At 45.3% G+C, this 18,705-nt stretch overlaps 1 protein-coding gene across 7 annotated transcripts in view; it reads right to left on the minus strand.

Moving 5' to 3' along the window:
• Positions 1–18,705, minus strand: part of ARHGEF28 (Rho guanine nucleotide exchange factor 28) — a 221,277-nt gene that overhangs the window by 83,774 nt on the left and 118,798 nt on the right. For 2 of the 7 annotated variants that reach the window (XM_019532260.1, XM_019532259.1), the window contains exon 1: positions 672–936. The exons of the other annotated variants lie outside the window; for them this stretch is intronic. In XM_019532260.1, the coding sequence (XP_019387805.1) occupies positions 672–756 (85 nt within the window). In that variant the 5' untranslated portion in view covers positions 757–936. Of the gene's footprint in view, positions 1–671; positions 937–18,705 lie in introns of those variants that run through there. 7 annotated transcript variants of the gene reach the window in all.

Consider the following 18,705-nt stretch of genomic DNA (forward strand, 5'->3'; position numbering starts at 1 on the left):
TTAGTGCCTTCCAGTTATTATTTCTTCCTAGGTAATCATCTTCTCTGTAATGCCACCTTGTTACAATGACAGTGAAAGGATTTGAATGTTTACAATGTTTGTAATGATTACCTCTCCAAAAAGAACGTATCTACTGAAAAAAGATTTGTGTGAATTAAAGCAATTAACCTCATCTAGTAATTTATGAACAAGAAATTCCCTTCACACTGATACATTTTTAGTATATAACTGTCTGCCTACAACTTGTCAACACTATACTCTTAAATTATAAATAACCCCTAATTCCAAACAAATGTAACTTGCAGGACTTTATGTAGTCTTATGTGTACAGAGAAGCTGTTTACAGAAGTTGCTGCCGTGCTGCTTTGTAAGTTCTTAGCGTCAGAACTTCTCCACATAAAAGAACTCTTGTAATCAGAAATTTACTTTGCAGGCAATCAAATAAAAACAAGAAGGAAAAATTACCACGGGCAACTTGGACAAAACCCTTGTCTTTTACTAAAATGACTGAGAGTTTATAACTTAAAAAGACACAAGTAAGATTGAGGCTGAAGGAAAAGGAAGAAAATCTGTCCAAGCTTAGGTCCACCTGCACATAAACAACAAGAAAATACTGAAAAGGAGGTAGAACTAGTAAGGAACAGCTGTTTAAAGAAGACAGATTTTTCTACCTTGTTTGGGTGCCCTTCTTCGAATCCTCATTTTAGGTAAGGAAGGCCAAGAGTAATTAAAAGGTGAATCAGAGTCTGAGTCCATTCTTTTTTGCTAAATAAACAGATCAGACAGCAGATACTCGAAGCTGCACTTTGTTGCTTTCAATAGCAAGTCAAGTCTAAAAGTGATGTAAAATAAGGGAATGGACAAGGCAGGATCAAATTGCCCACTAAACACAGGGGAGGGAAAAGCTGTAAATGTTTGCTCTCTTCAGGCGTCCAGGCATGTAGACAGATTTGGCTGTAAATATTAAGGGCAGAAACAAGGAAGTTAAAATATGAGAGCTCAGAGTGGGGCTGCCGCATCATGGTCCACAGCTATTTGAAAGGTCATCGTGTGCCAATGAATCATTAACTCACCTTTTCATTTTGATGTAAATGAAAACAATAGGAGTTAGGAATGAGAAAAATCGGTCTCAAAAAGTAAACAAACTACTACAATATTTTTCAAAGCTTTGTTTCTCTGTTGTGAACAGATGTTAATAACAAGATTGAACACAGGGAAAGTTAGGCTAAAGGTCTGAGCTTTAGAAACCAAGGATTTAGAAATCTAGAGATGATGCTAAGAACACTAAACATTCTGCTGGACAACGTATTTCTCCAAAGCAATAGTTCCTCACCAGCATTTACAACCGTGGCAGACCTTTGAATCTTGCAGCTGAAAAAGCACTGATAACCCAACTCAATAGTCTAAATGAGCTAGAAGCTTAGAATGTTATAAAGAAAGATTATACAGTCATTAGAGGAGCTCTCTTTCAAATAATATTTAGTCTGAATAGTATTTTCTCCTTCACACTGTCACCGAGTTAGACAGTGAATCAGAAGGACTTTGTAAAGCTGGCACCTTTACAGCACTGGTCTAACCCCATAGCAATGCACAATAGAGCTAGTGACTAATTTACAACAAATCCTCCATTCTTATACAGTCTCCCTGAACAACTCCTAGGCAATTAGTATTCAGTAAGGAACTCATTATCCCCTCCCCCAGCATCTTTACACTACACAAACCACATTTTTTTAAACAGGCTCAAATGTGGCTATACAAGAGCTGATACAAAAATAACATGTCCACTTAGCTGAACTCCACTAAACATTTCTTTTAGTTACCCCACAATGTCTGTGTTTTTGTATTTCACATAAAGGAGGAGAGTGAATGTGGATCATCTTAAATGTCAGTTTTGGAAGATGATGACATTTGAGCTTGTTAACATTCTTCACTTCACTTCAATTATTTTTCAGGCTGGTGAGGTCTACAGTGCTACTTCTGTATTATGTTTCAAGTAATTCCCCATTCTGTATTTCTGTGGCAGATACCGATACATTATTTGCTGAAAGAAAATAATTTACTGAAAAAGCAAATACAATTCAAAAAGTGCAATTATACAAACAATTTTCCAATGTTTGTGGATAAAAATACTAATGATTATGCAAACACTAAATAAAGTGCCTGAATTATGAAAAAAGTAATTTAATACAGCAATGATCTTTCTTTGTGTCAACTGAATCTCTGCTTACTTTGTTAGACCAGAGGCTGCAAGTATTGGATTGTTACTTTAATATTAAACACTCGTGCACACTATGATTCAATATTTATATCAACAACCACTCCAGACAACAGTTAAGCTAAAAAAGGGTTACTCAGATTTAAATCAATTATTTAGGCAACAGCTTTGGAATAACCTAGACTCTAGGGGTGTGTGAAGCAGGCAGTATTCGATTCAGATTTGGCTTGATTTGGGGGACAGTGATTCAATTTGCTGATCTGGATCACTGTCCTGATTTGATTCGGCCGAATCTAAAGATTCTATTCTGATTCTGAGAATCAGTGATTCTACCACAGACACAACTTTATATGTTTTTTCTACGTACGTCGAGGTACCTATTGCAGTTTGTGAACACAGATGGTGGGGTGGATGGAGCATCCCACGAGAGCGCGAGGGGGGGTCCACCTCCGAGCACACAGGGGACATCCCCACGCCTCCCTGGCTCAGAGATCGGCTGTGGGGGGACCCCAGGTGTCCCCCCAGACCAGGAGGCACCAGTCATCAAGCCAGGGAGCAGCAGGATTCCCTGCGCGCTCTGTGGCAGACCTGGAAGTCGGCCGGAAGTACTTCTGGTCCACTTCTGAGTCTGCTGCTAAGCGTGCAAGAGGGTCCCATGGGACGCTCCATCCCCCCCACCATTTCAGCATTCAAGAGCCATGCCTGGTACCTCAAGGTACATTGAAAAAATATATAAAGCTGTGTCTAGAGCCAAATTGTCAAATCTTTCCAAATCGATTTGGAGAGATTAACGGTCTCCTGATTTGATTCGGATTCGGCCGCCGAATCAGGCTGAATCTCCTCCGAATTGAATCAGTGACCGAGTTTCACACAGCCCTACTACACTCCCTGAATTTTTTGGTTCTAAATACAATCATACATCTCTCTCTCGCTCTCCTATGTGGGAACTGCTGTACCTTTCACACATATCAGCCACCTACAATAGTGGCCTGTCTTGAAGTGTGATGACTTCTTCACAGGAAGGAGCAAGAAATCTTATAATAGGAAAGTTTCTTATAAAGGAAGTTTCCTTCTAACCACAGGTGGGTGGTTTATGCCCATATTCTTTTATACATTAATCCATTCTCACATAGATGTTCTCATCAGGGAACTTCTGGAGGGACTAGGTGTGTTCAAATCAGCAGGTCCTAATGATCTCCACCCCAGAGTGCTGAGGTGATTGGCAGAGGTCATTGCGGGACCCCTGGCACAGCTTCATGAGCACTCATGGTGCTCTGGCGAGGTGCCAGCGGACTGGAAAAGGGCCAATGTGGTCCCCATTTTCAAAAAAGGGAGGAAAGACGGTTCAGAAAATTATAGGCCCGTTAGCCTTACCTCAGTCCTGGGGAAGCTCTTTGAGAAAATTGTCCAGGAGTACACCTGCAAGGGACCAGCAGTCAACATGGGTTCATTAGAGGCAGGTCCTGTCAGACCAACCTGGTGGCCTTCTACGACCAGGTGACAAAAGCCTTCGATGCAGGTGTCACGGTGGATGTAGTCTTTCTGGACTTTAAGAAGGCCTTCGATACTGTCTCACCCAATTCTCATTAAAAAATTAGGTGACTGTGGTGTCAACACCTACTCAGTCAGATGGGTCACTAACTGGCTGGAGGGCTGCACACAGAGAGTGGTGGTGGATGGGTTGTTTTCGACCTGGAGGGACATGGGCAGTGTGGTCCCCAAGGGCTTGGTCCTTGGGCCCGCACCATTCAATATCTTCATCGGCAACTTGGACAAGGGGGTGAAAAGTACCTTGTTCAAGTTCGCAGATGACACTAAGATGTGGGGAGAAGTGAGCAAGCTAGAAGAGAGGGACAGGCTACAACTAGATCTGGACAGGTTACAGCAGTGGGCAGATAAGAATAGGATGGGTTTCAATACTGACAAGTGTAAAGTATTGCACCTAGGGAGGAAGAACCAGCAACAGACCTATAGGCTGGGGAACTCCCTTCTTGTCAGCACACAGGCAGAAAAGGATCTTGGAGTCGCTATTGATTCCAAGATGAACATGGGCTGCCAATGTGGGGAAGTGGTCAGGAAGGCTAACTGCACCTTGTCATGCATCCATAGATGCATCACGAGCAGGTCCAAGGAGGTGAACCTCCCCCTCTGTGCAACAGGGTCAGGCTGCAGTTGGAGTACTGCATCCAGTTCTGGGCACTGCACTTCAGGAGGGTCCAGAGGAGGGCCACTTACATGATCAGGGGGCAACAGGATAGGCCCTATAAGGAGAGGCTACAGGACCTGAACCTGTTCAGCCTCCACAAAAGAAGGCTGAGAGGGGATCTGGTAGCCACCTACAAACTTGCCAAGGGGGACCAGCAGACAATGGGAGAGTCCCTGCTCTCCCAAGCACTACCGTGAGTTGCAAAGAATAACGGCCATAAGCTGACAGAGAGTAGATTCAGGCTGGACATCAGGAGGTGCTACTTCATGGTCAGGGCGGCTAGCAGCTAGAACCAATTTCCAAGTGAAGTGGTGCTTGCCCCTACCCTGGGAGTCTTCAAAAGGAGACTAGACAATCACCAAGCCGGGGTCGTTTGACCCCAGCATCCTTTCCTGCCCACACCAGGGGGTAGGACTTGATGATCTGCTTAGGTCCCTTCTGACCCTAGCAAGTATGAAACTATGAAACTAAGAATCAAATTCTTGACCTCAGTTGTATCCTGTGGCAGTGAGTCAGATAGGTGAATTACAAATTACATCAAAAAACTTAAGTCCTTTTGCTGGTTTTAAATGTATTATCTTTCAATTTCACCATTTAACACTTTATTCTTTTTATGAGAAAGATTTTAATCTTAGGAGGGCTTCATTTCCTTTCTCTATGGCATTCTTTTTCATAGGCTCCTGTAGTCCCTCCTTGTTTGTTTCGTATCTAAATTAACCACTTCTAATAAAGTAGATTAAAATTATTATAATAGCCGAGGCATGTATTTATGTTCCTCAGTATCCTTTTAACCCCTTTTATTCTGTTACATTTCTTCTGAGAGAAGGGTGACCGGTGCTACATACAATAGTCAAGGTGAGGCCACACTATTAATGTGTTTTAGTGATATTAAATTACCATTTTTATAGACCAACATGTTCAGTTGTCTGACTCTGCACACTAAACAGACATTTTCACTGAGCTGTTCACAGTGACACCCAGATCTTTCACCTAAATGATTAGTTATTTTAGAACCTACCATATGTATTAGAAGCTCAAATCAGTCATTTCAATGTGCATCAATTCCCATATACTTGCAAACACCAGCTACCATCTACCCTTGAAATGCCCATTCACCTAGTTTTGTTGTCTCTCTAAAATTCCTCAAAGCTTTTAGTCATGAGTCATGACTAAAAGAAATAATTGTGGCACCTGCAAATTTTACTTCCTCCTTGCTCACTTCCTTCTCAGGATCATTAACGAATATATTAAATATCAATCTGATTACAAAATATTTACTAAAACCCAAGTATTAAAAACTTGTGCTTTGATGAAAACTGACCATTCATCCCTCATTTTTGCCTTCTAACCCATAGCCAGTTTTTGATCCATGACAATAATTCACTCAATGACTCCTACATTTCCAGAACAGACACTTGTAAAGAATTTTGTTGATGAATTTCTGAAAATCCAAATAAATCATCAACTGGTCTTGCTCTGACCATTATCTTACTGAGGAATTAACTGAATACTACTTTAATATTGTTTGCATTAGGGTATTGGAGATGAGCCAGTCAAAGGCAATCTGCCTCCTCCTGCCGCTTGTTGCCATAGCATCTTTTTGACCAAAGTTTTCTTTCTCTCCATTGTTCAGTGAGGAGTTTCAGAGCTCCCTAGCTGCCACCTTTTCTCCAAAAGATGCACTGGTAGTGTTTGGCATGTAGCAAGACAAGTGATTTGGCATCTTTTGAGATAAAAGGTGCTTCATAAATGTAAAAGGTTAGCCCTATTTTCCATTAAAAATGCTTTTAATTATGTATACCAGGGTATAGATGTGAAGGGGAGATAAAAACAGAATGTCGCCTGTGTGCAATACCTCAGACGAATGCTCTAGATAAATACAAATACAATTTAACATTTTAAATTCTTTCATCCTGTGCTTGCCAAAACACACCAATGTGATATAAATGTTCTCTGAAAATATTACAACCTATTGTCTATTGTCTGACTAGTTTCTAAACTTGAAGTTATAGGGGAAGGAAGTTCAGGAATGTGACCAGTTTGCTCTGCTGTACTATGTCCTCTGTAAGCCGTCTCAGAAGCAGCTGTTTTATCTGTAATGAAAATTCTTAAGCTCCACAGAACACCCTAAGGTCGAGTCTCTGTTCTCTGGATAATAGTCACCTTAGGAAGATGTTTAAATGAACTGCATGGCTGAAGCACCAGTCCCTGATCGATGGCATAGAAAAGAAGATAAAATCCCAGTAAGCCAAAAAGACCCACCTCCCCAATAGAGCTGCCACTTCAGCTAGGAAGAACACTATCAGCCATACTGAAGAGCAGGGTCTCCTCACCATTTCTGTTGAGAGATGGCAGGAACTTACCAAACCACAGCTCTCTGTTCCACACTCCCTTTGGTTTGGCCAAAACTTTCCTGAAGAAAGATCAGCCAACATGCCTGTACAAGACCCTCAATCTACACTTTGCCTACAGTGATTTACACTGTTGTAACAATAATTTCAAAACTTTATAGCAACTAAAAGCAAACCACTGTTAACCATTGCTATACACAAAACTGACTTCAAACCAATGGCTACTTCTAGCTATATATAATGAAGATATTTGATTTTTGGTCTGCTGTGTGCCTGAAGAATTACAACAATGGAACAGTCAGTTTTCCTCAGTCTCACTTCACGTAATCTACTTTCACCACTCACTCTCCTCTTTGAAACAGCTGTGCGTTTCCTATGAATGTTGACATTCAAGTTCTCTCTCTCTTCTTTTTTAATTTTTTGGAGTTCTATTAGATAAACATCACAAAACCTGGTGACTTAAAAAACAGTTCTCTCAGTTTCCCCATATAGACTTGCATCATCTGAGTACATACTATGTTATTCCTTTCTTTTCTGCTTTCTCCTGATCATTGGAACTAAGAATATTTAATATGCTGGCGGGGAAAAGGCCAACAAAATACTTACCTGCATTGTTATTCAGTTATCTATGAGATGTATGAATGTGACAGGCAATACAAAGTCAACTAGAGTCATTAACAAATGTTAAGATCTCTTTTAGGACTGCTTGCTTGTGAATATAAGGCCTTAAAATTGGTATATATCCTATTGCTGCCCTCTCTACTACAATATTTAATTCATCTTTCACCTAAATAACACAGAAAAGTTTTGGGGTTTTTCACACTTGTAAACAATTATAACATGTTATTAATGAATTTGGTATAAAGAACTCTTTTTTTGGTTGATTTATTTCCCCATTTTGTGCCACGGTAAGTGTCTAAGGTAACTAATCTGCATAGACATCCATCTATTGTTGCTGCCTACAGAAACACTGAAACCCAACCTGCATAGCAGAGAGTTAAAAAATGTAAGTTCAGTATTCTGGCAGACGACATTACTCAGGCCAGGAATGCACCAAGTATTATCTCATCAACATTCATCACTAGCGATGCCAGTGTCCCCATGATCACATGACAGGAAAACAAAACGCACAGAAAAATACAAAAGCAGCACAGTAAGAAATAAGGAATCAATCCCCTGTGTTGTGGAATGCATCACACACTCACTCTTTCTCCTTCTCTCTGAGCCTTGCTCAACCATTTTTTAATTGGCCCTGCAAGCGAAAGAATCATTAGTGTTTGACTTAAGTAAGAATTTTTTTTTGCCTCCATATTATTAAACCAGCAGTCAGAGTCTTACCTAGGGAAGACTGAATTAAGGCAATTCCTAGGCCTAAACATTTTGGGCACCTGTACATGTGACGGGGGGGTTAGTCCCCTAAATTGAAACGGTGGGTTTTTAATTGTGACGATTAAAAGCCCACCATTTCAATTTAGGGACTTCCATCACTGTTTTGGTGAGGGAATTGATCCTTTTTTTTTTTGGTGAAGCCTGCCCACTTCTCCTGTGGCCAAGGGGCAAGCTGGTGGTAGGCCAAGAAGCCCCTGACCTGTGGGGGGGCCCAGTTCTTTCCTCTGCAGCAGTAGCACTGACTAGGGCTACCCAGGTGGGCTGCTGGTGGGCTGGGGAAGGCCCCAACTTGGAGATGTCAACACTTCCCCAAGCCCGCCCATGCTTGCATGTTGTGCATCATCCCTGCTGCCTTCTCCAGCTGCCAGCACACCCAGCCACCCTCCTGCCACTTTTCCACACTGCCCCAGGGGCAAGCAAGCCTATTCCTGGATGGCCCCAGTTGGTGGGAAAATGGCAGGGACAGCGCACAGGACTCTGCTCCCTGGGCAGGCTCGGGGAAGACTTGCACGGGCAGGCTCTGCTGGAAACAAAAAATGGGGAGGGTCCCAATCCTCCTTCCCCCCCCACCACCTAAAGCCAGGGGCAAGCTACCAGTGGGTTCTGACCTGCAGGGGCCCCAGTCCTTCCCTCCACAGCAGTGGTGCCCCCTGGGACCACCCGCGTAGGCTGCTAGCTGCAGGACCCTGAGCAGATCAGAAGTGACTACAGGACTTTGGGTGCAAGGGTGAAAGGGACAGCAGCTCAGGTGTTGTTCTCTTTGATTCTTCCAGTCAAGGAACAGGGCCTGGGAAGGAGCAGGTGCGTCCTGCAGAGGTAGTGATGACAGCAGGGCTTTGGCTTCTTTGACCATGGGATGAAGTTCCAAAAAGGACTGATAGGAAGAGACTGGATCCACCTGACAAACAGAGGAAACAGCATCTTCGCAGACAGGCTTGCTTTAAACTAGGTTCGCTGAGGGAGGTTCACTAAAGCCCTGAGTTAAGTGGGGAAGTGGGTGACCAGGAGGAAGAGCAAGCAGGAGGGAAGAACAAGGGAGGTGTTCTCATTCCTCCTGAGAAATCAGGGCAATTGACTAGTTACCTTACACGAATGCACGGAGCCTAAGAAACAAGCAGGAAGAATTAGAAGTCCTTCCACAATCATGGAACAGTGACATGATTGGAATAACAGAGACATGATGGGATGGTTTGTGTGACTGGAGAACTGTCTTGGATGGGCATAAACTGTTCAGGAAGAACAGGCAGGGGAAAAAAAGAGTTGCACTTTATGTAAAAGAGCTGTATGATTGCTCAGAGCACCAGTATGAAATGGAAGATAGACCTGTAAAAAGTCTCTGGGTTAGGGTCAGAGGAGAGCAACTAGAATGATGTCATGGTGGGAGTCAGCCATAGACCACCAGACCAGGAGAAAAAGTGGTGGATGAGGCTTTCTTCCAACAGTTAGCGGAAGTTTCCTGATCACAGGCCCTGGTTCTCAGCGGGGGACTTCAAACACCCTGACATCTGCTGGGAGGGCAATACAGCAGTGTGCAGGCAATTCAGGAACTTTTTGGACAGTGTTGGGGACAACTTCATGGCACAACTGCTGGAGCAACAAACTAGGGGTCATGCTCTTCTAGACCTGCTACTCACAAACAGGGAAGAATTGGTGAGGAATGTACTAACTAATGAATGGGAACTTCGGCAGCAGCGACCATAAGATGATTGAGTTCAGGATCATAAAGAAAGGAAGGGTGGAAAGCAGCAGAATAAGGACCCTGGACTTCAGAAAAAGCAGACGTCAGTTCATTCAGGGAATACATGGGCAGGATCTCTTGGGAACCCAGTCTGAGGGGGAGAGAAGTCCAAGAGAGCTGGCTCTACTTTAAGGAAGCCTTACTGAGAGTGCAGGAACAAACCATCCTGATGTGCAGGAAGACTAGCAAGTATGGCAGAAGACCAGCTTGACTTAACAGGGAACTCTTTAGTATACTCAATCACAAAAAGGAAGCTTATAAGAAATGGAAACATGGACAAATAACTAGGGAGGAGTATAAAAGTATCACTCAGGCATGCAGGGATGAAGCCAGAAAAGCCGAAGTGCAATTGGAGTTGCAGCTAGCAAGAGATGTGAAGGGTAACAAGAAGGATTTCTGCAAGTCTGTTAGTAACAAGAGGAGGATGACCAGGGAAAGTGTGGGTCCCTTACTGAACGGGGGAGGCAACCTGGTTACAGAAGATGCAGAAAAGGCTTAAGTTCTCAATGCCTTATTCACCTCAGTCTTCACAGGCAAGGTCAACTTCCAGGCTACTGCACCTAACAGCACAGTTTGGGAAGGAGGTGAGCAGCCAGCAGTGAAAGAACAGGTTAGGGACTATTTAGAAAAGCTGGACATACACAAGTCTATGGGGAAAGATAGGATGCACCCAAGTTGGCTGATGTGATTGCAGAGCCACTGGTCATCACCACTGAAAATTCATGGTGATCAGAAGAGGTCCTGGATGATTGGAAAAGGAAAATCATAGTCCCCATATTTAAGAAAGAGAAAAAGGAGGATCCAGTTAACTACAGATCAGTTAGCCTTTCACCTAGTCCCTGGAAAAAAATCATAGAGCAGATCCTCAAGGAATCCATCTCAGTGCTTAGAAATGAAAAGATGATTAGGAACAGTCAGCATGGATTCACCAAGGGCAATTCATACCTGACCAACTTGATTGCCTTCTACAATTAGATAACTGGCTCTGTGGATGTGGGGAGACCAGTGGATGTGATATACCTTGATTTTAGTAAGTCTTCTGATACAGTCTCCAACAACATTCTCACAAGTAAGCTAAGGAAGTTTGGGCTGGATGAATGGACTGTAGTGGAAAGAAAACTGGCTGAAGCATCAGGCTGAGAGGACAGTAATCAATGGCTTGATATCTAGGTGGCAGCCAGTATCAAGTGGAGTGTCCCAGGGGTCAGTCCTGGGGCTGGATTTGTTCAATATATTCATCAATGGCCTGGAAGATGGTATAGAGTGCAGCCTCAGCAAATTTGCAGATGACACCAAGCTGGGAGGAGTAGTAGATACACTGAAGGGTAGGGCTAGGATTCAGAGTGACCTAGACAAATTGGAGGCTTGGGCCAAAAGAAATCTCATGAGGTTCAACAAGGAAAAGTGCCTAGTCCTACACTTAGGAGGGAACAATCCCATGCACCAGTACAGGCTGGGGGCTGACTGGCTAGACAGCAACTCCGCAAAAAAGGACCTGGTGGTTACAGTGGACAATAAGCTAAATAGGATCCAAAAGCGTGTCCTTGTTGCCAAGCAGGTTAATGGCATACTGGGCTGCATTGGTAGGAGTGCTGCCAGCATGTCAAAGGAAGCAATTATTCCCCTCTATTCAGCACTGGTAAGGCCACATCTGGAGTACTGTGTTCCATTTTGGGGCCCCCACTACAGAAAGGATGTGGGCAAACTGGAGAGAGTCCAGTGGAGGACAACAAAAAATGGTAAGGGAGCTGGGGGGGGGAGGGGGAGGGGTGTCATGATTTCTGAGAAGAGGCTGAGAGAACTGGGCTTATTTAATCTAGGGAAGAGAAGACAGAGGGATTTAATCACAGCCTTCAACTACCTGAAGTGAGGTTTGAAATAAGATGCAGCTAGACTGTTCTCAGTGCTGACAGAAGACAGAACAAAGAACAATGGTCTCACACTGCAGCAAGGGAAGTTTAGGTTAGATATTAGGAAGAATGTTCTCACTAGGACATTAAAACACTGGAAACTGTGGAGGGTAGTAAAACACTGGAAAAGGCTACCCAGGGAGAATGTGGATTCTACATCCTTGGAGGTTTTTAAGACCTATCTAGACAAAGACCTGGCTTAGATGATTTAGTTGAGGATGGTCTTGCTTTAAGCAAGGGGTTGGACTAGATGACCTCCTGAGATCCTTTCCAACCCTAATTTTCTATGATTCTGTGAAATAGGGGCAGTTACCAGATGTTAAGCACAGCTGGAAGAGACAAAGAGCCTAGAATAGGGGAAGAACAGGTTAGAGCAGGGGTGGGCAATTATTATGGGTGGAGAGCCACTTAACTACTTTTGGTGAGCTTTCAAGGGCTGCATGGGTAGACCCACCCCTTGCTAGTTGCCCTGTCCCCTGGTTGCCATTTTAGGACCAGAAGCCCCACCCCAATCATTGACCTTTGCTACCAGAAGTCCCGCCCCTTACACAAAATACTCTTTTTGTGGGGGAAGGCTGTCATCTTAGAAAAAGAAAAAAAAACAATTTTACACTAGAAGTCAAGCACCTACTATAACATATTTCAATTTTATTACAAAAAATATTTTTGTCGTGATTTGTGTTTGCATACTGTATATAGAGGTGACTGCATAATAACTCAAAAATACATTCTTAGTCTTGTATATTGTATGGAGGGTGTGGCTGGGGTGTGTGTGTATATGCGTGTGTGTATGGTAGAGTGTAGGGGGTGTACGGTGGGTTCTAGGGGGCTATGTTGTGGGGGCTTTGTGAGGCGATGTGACAGTGTGTGGGGGCAACTGTGTATGTGAGCAGTTGTAGAGGCAGGGTGTGGGTGTGTGGGGTGTGAGGGTAGACAGTGTGTGGTGACCACCCCCACACAATCCTTCTATGGTGTGCAGTCCCAGCAGATGGCTGCAGCAGCAGGTGGGTGTGCTTGTGCCCAGTGCAGGCACTGGTATCTGTCAGCGTGCGGCTCCGGCCAGTGCTGCATATCACAGTGAGCAGCACAGCCCCCACTGGGCCATCTCTATCTCTGGCGCTCCCTACTGCACACATGCAGCCCCCATACTCACGTAGCACAGGACAGGAGTTCCACACACCAGAGCCAGCTGCCTTCCCTACCCCCTGCCATGCAAGTTCAGGGAGTGGCAAAGGCAGCCAGCTCCAGCAGGTGGGGCTTCCCTCCCATGCCACGAGTGCAGGGACTGCACGTGCACAGCAGGGAGCACCAACAACAGAGATGGCCTGGCAGGGGCTGCGCACCTCACCATGATGTGCAGCACTGGCCAGAGCCACACGATGCTGGGCACCAATGACTGCGCCAGGCACAAGTACCCTGAGCACACTTGTCTGTTGCTGCCTGCCTGGGCTGCACACCGTAAGGGCGTCCCCACCTCTCCTACCCCCCCACCCAAGCTCTGTGCTGCTGCTGCCCCCTGGACACAGTCTCCACACTGCTGCCAGCCCCAGCCCCATGCTCTCACCCAGCTGCAGCTCCACCCCTGCTGCTTCTCTACTTACTGCCCAGCGTGAGTGGGATGCCAAGGAAGCCGAGCAGGTCCCTGGTGGTTGCAACAGTGGCAGCAACAGCCCTGCCAGGAAGCTTCCTGCTGGCTGGGCCCTTCCACCCTCAAGGGTGGGAATGAGGCACAATAGAGTATGTTGGGGGGTATACATGGGCACCTTGCTTCTACCCTCATGGGTGGAAGGGCTGGGCGGGGTACAATTTAGTGGGTGCCACAGGCCGGATGAAAGTGCCTAGCAGGCCAGATCTGGCCCGTGGGCCATATTTTGCCCACCTCTGGGTTAGAGATTACTTAGAGAAATTAAATGCTTTCAAGCTAACAGGCCAGATGGGATGCACTGAAGGAATTGACTGTGATCATTTCAGAGCCATTGACTGTCTTCTTGGAGAACTCATGGAGGACAGGTGAAGTTCCAGATGATTGGACAAGGGACAAATATAGTGCCCATCTTTAAGAAAGAGAACAAGGAGAACTTGGGGAATTATAGACCAGCCAGCCTGATTTCAATACCTGGAAAGATCATGGAGCAGGTTCTCAAGAAATCTATTGTGAAGCACCTAGAGGAGAACATGGTGATCAGGAACAAGGTGATCACTTTGGATTCACCAAGGGCAAGTCACCCTTAACCAACCTGATTTCCTTCTATGATAAGGTGACAGCTATGTGCATGGAGGAAGAGCACTACATACGATATACCTTGAGTGTCAAAAGCCTTTCTAAAGTGTCTCTCACAACATTATCATTAACAAACTATGAAAATGCAGACGAGACAAAAATACTGTAAGGTGGATACATAACTGCTGATATAACTGATCATCATGCTCAACAAGTAGTCATCAATAGTTCAATGACTAGGTTGGAGATGGTATCAAGTGAGGTTCTCAAGGGGTCTGTCCGGGGTTTAGTATTGTTTAACATCTTCATTATTTGTTTGGATGAGGGGATTGAGAGTGCACTTAGCAAATTTGTGGATGACATCAAGTTGGGTAGAGTTGCAGATGCTCTGGAGGGTAGGGCTAGAATCCAGAATGACTTGGACTAGAAAAATGGTCAGTACTTAGTCATAAGAGATTTAACAAGGACAAGTGCAAAGTCCTGCAGTTAGGACAGAATAACTATATACACAAACATGGACTAGGGAAAAACTTGCAGGCTGCAGTGCTGCTGAAAAGGACCTGGACACAGTATTCCAGGTGAGTTATGTTATAATAGAACAAAAACTGAGTATGAGCCAACTGTGTTCTTGTTGCAAAAAAGCCTACAGCATATTGGGTTGTATTAACATAAGTGTCACTTGCAAATCAAGAGAAGTGGTTCTTCCGCTCTATTCAGTGCTGATTAAGACCCACCTGGAGTACTGTGTCATTTCAAGCCCCACACTTCAAGAAACATGTGGACAGATTACAAAAAAAGAGTCCAGCAGAGAGTGATAAAAATGATTAGAGGTCTGGGAAGCATGACGTAGGAGGACAGGCTGAAAGAACTAGATTGTTTAGTCTGGAGAAGGGAAGACTAAAGGGAAAATTTGATAACAGTCTTCAAACACTTGAAAGGTGACTATAGAGAGAATGGAGACAGACTAGTCTCTATGGCCAGGACTAGGAGCAATGGCCTCAAGCTTCAACAGAGGAAATTTAGTGTAGAGATTAGGAGGAACTTTCTGACTATGGAGGTGATCAAGCATTGGAACATGTTACCTAGAGAAGTTGTGGAATCTCTATCCCTGGATATTGTAAAGAGCATGTTAGATAGACATGTAGCTGGGATGGTTAGTCAGGAATGATTCTGCCTTGAGGCGGGGCTGGATTAGATTACCTTGTGAGGTAACTTCCAGCCCTACTGTCCTATGATTTTAATGTATGTGTTAGATTTGGATTTTTCACTATTTTGCCTGCATAACTGCTCTGATACTATCCTGGAAATAAATTCCTAAATACTTCTTGTCTTTCCATAAACCTTGAGAAAATTACAGGCCAGAGAGTCTTCCCATTAGGACTATGCTGGTCAGCAGTTATAGAAATGACTGTAAGATAGCCTGGATACAAACAGCAGTCTAGCTGTAACAGCATAGAATTTGGAATAGGCCATAAAAGAAGCAGGCTAAATTAACCCAAGTAGAGATCTGTTTCCATGGCTACTGATACCCATACTTGGCTGCACCAAGATCAGAGGCAGGCAAAATATGGCCCATGGGCCAGATCCAGCCCACCAGGAACTTTCATCCATCCTGCGGCACCTGCCAATGAACTGTACCATCCTCAAGAGTGGGTGCAAAGCACCCACATATACAGACACCCGCCAACTTACCCTATTGCAACTTGCTCCCACACTCAAGGGTGGAAAGGTCTAGCCTAGCCAGCAGGCAACTTCCAGATGAGGCTGCTGTTGCTGCTGCTGTAACCACTAGGAACCTGCTCGGCTTCCTTGGCGTTTTGCTTGCTCTGGACAGCAGGTAGAGAAGCAGTAGGGGCAAGGGTGGAGCTGCAGCTGGGCAAAAGCATGGAGCAAGAGGCTGAGGCTGGCGGCAGCATGGAGCCCGCACCTAGGGGGGCGGCAGCAGCCCAGAGCATGGATGGGCAAGGTTTGGGTGTGAGGGAGTATGGGAAATCCCTATCCACTCCCCACATAGGGTGCAACCCTGGCAGGCAGCATCAGGTGAGGGCGCTTGTGCCCAGCAATGTGCAGCTCCAGCCAGTACTACACATTGCAGTGAGAAGCACAGCCCACACCAGGCCATCTCTATTGCCAGCAGTTCTCGCTGTCCATGCACAGCCCCTGCACTCGCACAGCACAGGAGGGAAGCCCCATAAGCTGCAGCCAGCTTCCTTCAGAGCTCCCTGGACTTGTGTGGCAGTAGGCAGAGAAGGCAGCTGGATTGAACACATGGGGCCTTCCTCCCATGCTGCATGTGTGGGGGCTGTGCGTGTGCAGCAGGGAGCCCTGGTGATAGAGACAGCCCAGCAGGGGCTGCATTCCTTGTTGCGATGTGCAACACTGGCCAGAGCTGCACGCCACCGGGCACCAACACTGGGCATGAGCACCCCCGCCTGCTGGGGATGCGCAAGCCCCCACATATACACACCCCCAACAAAACCTATTGCCTCCCAAACGCAGCCACAACCCCCCCAACACACACCCCCGACCCTATCACATGCACACACCCCACCATGCACACACAACCATGCCCCCCGCACACAATATACAAGACTAAGAATTGTTGAGTTATTATGCAATCACCTCTATTATAAACTATGAAAACAAATCCTGACAAAAATCTTTTTGTAATAAAATTAAAATGTTATAGTAAGTGTTTGACTTCTCATGTATGATTTGTTTTTTCCTGTTTCTAAGATGGCAACTCCCCCCTCTCTCTCCCCAGGAGCATTTCCCAGGGGGCACACAAGCGGAGGGACTTCCAGTGGCAAAGGTCAGGGGTTGGAGTGGAGCTTCTGGCCCCAGGATGGCAAACAGGGATTGGGGCAGGTGTCAAGGGGCAGGGCTACCAATGCAGACCTCAAAAGCTTACCAAACCTTGTTAAGTGGCGCTTCACCTGAAATAACTGCCCATGCCTGACCTAGATGTAGGCTACAGGCACATATTTACTTTGTAGTCAACAGAATTTATAGTAACAGTGGAGTGGACACATGGCACACACATTAGTGGTGCTCTATTTCTTGGTACCATGGGCCAGATAAATGATGCAAAACTGGTCCACAAGCCAGATCCCACAGAGTGGGTACCTAGGCCTGATGCAATATGGGATCAGTCCATGGATATACTCCAGACTCAGAGTAGCCCCATGCACTAACTCCATGACACGGGACCATGTTCCAGCCTGTGAAGCTGAGTGTATTAATGAGAACTTTGCAGCAGCAGGGGAGTAAGAATTAATACCGCCACTGCCCCCCACCCCCACTGCCAAATCTTCAGACCTGTAGGGAGACCCACAGGCTGGAAGACATGGCCTTTCAGGCCAGATCTGGCCCAAAGGACTGGAAGTTATCACAAGCAGGATAAAATTACCCCTTGGAAAAGTATGCAGTAATTTCACCATGTGGGCAAGTTACTGTGCAGAATGTATTCTGTATCTATCCTCTTAGTCAATTCCATCCTACACCAGCAATTCGCTAAATGCAAACTCGCTGCCCCACCACCCAGCAATCAGATTATGTAGTGGCTCTGACTTAAGTGAGAAATTGCAAGGGAAAGAATGATCTTAAACCACACATTAAAAAGGAATTTGAGAAGTGTATTAATATTTAGAATTTCACCATTTAAAATGCATTTTCCACCCTTCAAGGGATGAAATGCATGTCAGAAATTAAAAGCTAAGGGTGGAATTCAGTTTCCTTTCTGGTTTTTCATGTGTCCAGATATTGTTATTTAGATGGCAGTTCTGGTCATCTGTGCGCCAAAAACATCACTTGTGCCCCACACTGGAATTCTATTCCTGACTGTCTCAGCCTGTTCGCAGTATCATCTATACATGGAGACAGACAACAAAAGGGAGGAAGTACGAGAGAGACTTTTTATCTTTTGTGACCAGGAGCTGAGTGGCTAGAGAACTTGCATGGAAAGCCAGAGGACATGAATACTAAGCCTACCCCTGAGATGGGGTTTAAACCTAGGTCTCACAAACATCAAAACACAGCACTCTAACCACCACCTCTCACAGGTAGTAAGAATGTCTGTCTTTGGCACAGTACACCTTCTGGAGCTGTACACCTGAGAAGCCAAGAAAGAAAGGTATGTGACAGGTACATAGGACCAGGAGGAAGAGAGCAAGCAAGAGGATGTGGCCAGCAGCCACCAGTGCGGTGAGTACTGCCTGGCAAGAAGGGGCCCATGTTCTATCCTGAGCCTGTGAAGCAGAAGCTTTCCCCTGCTCTGTCCCACATTTCCCAGCCTCCCCCTCCCCCAAACTATTAGGACTGTGCAAAGCTTCAGCTGGTGATTCGATCCAAAGGAGATTTGGCCCAATTCAGTGGCCAAATCTTCAAATCCAAATCAAATCAGGGGACCAATTAAAAAGGTGCTAATCAATTCAAAGCTCTCCAAATTTTCAGAAAAGATTTGAAGATTTGATGATTCGGGTAGTCCCCAGTGGCTGCAGGTCCCTGCTGACCCCCCTCCACTCCCCACCTGTTCCCCCAGCTCCCGCATGGCTGCCCCTGCCCGCCCCAGCTCCTGGCACTTTAAAAAAAGCCCTGGTGCTCACCGGGTGCTGCTGGACAGGGGTAGTAATCCCTGCTGCCCCCCACCACCTCATGCTGCATAGGGGACTCTGCC

Source organism: Crocodylus porosus, unplaced genomic scaffold, assembly GCF_001723895.1.
Source record: "Crocodylus porosus isolate Cpor-Errol unplaced genomic scaffold, CroPor_comp1, whole genome shotgun sequence".
Classification (NCBI taxonomy): Eukaryota; Metazoa; Chordata; order Crocodylia; family Crocodylidae; genus Crocodylus; species Crocodylus porosus.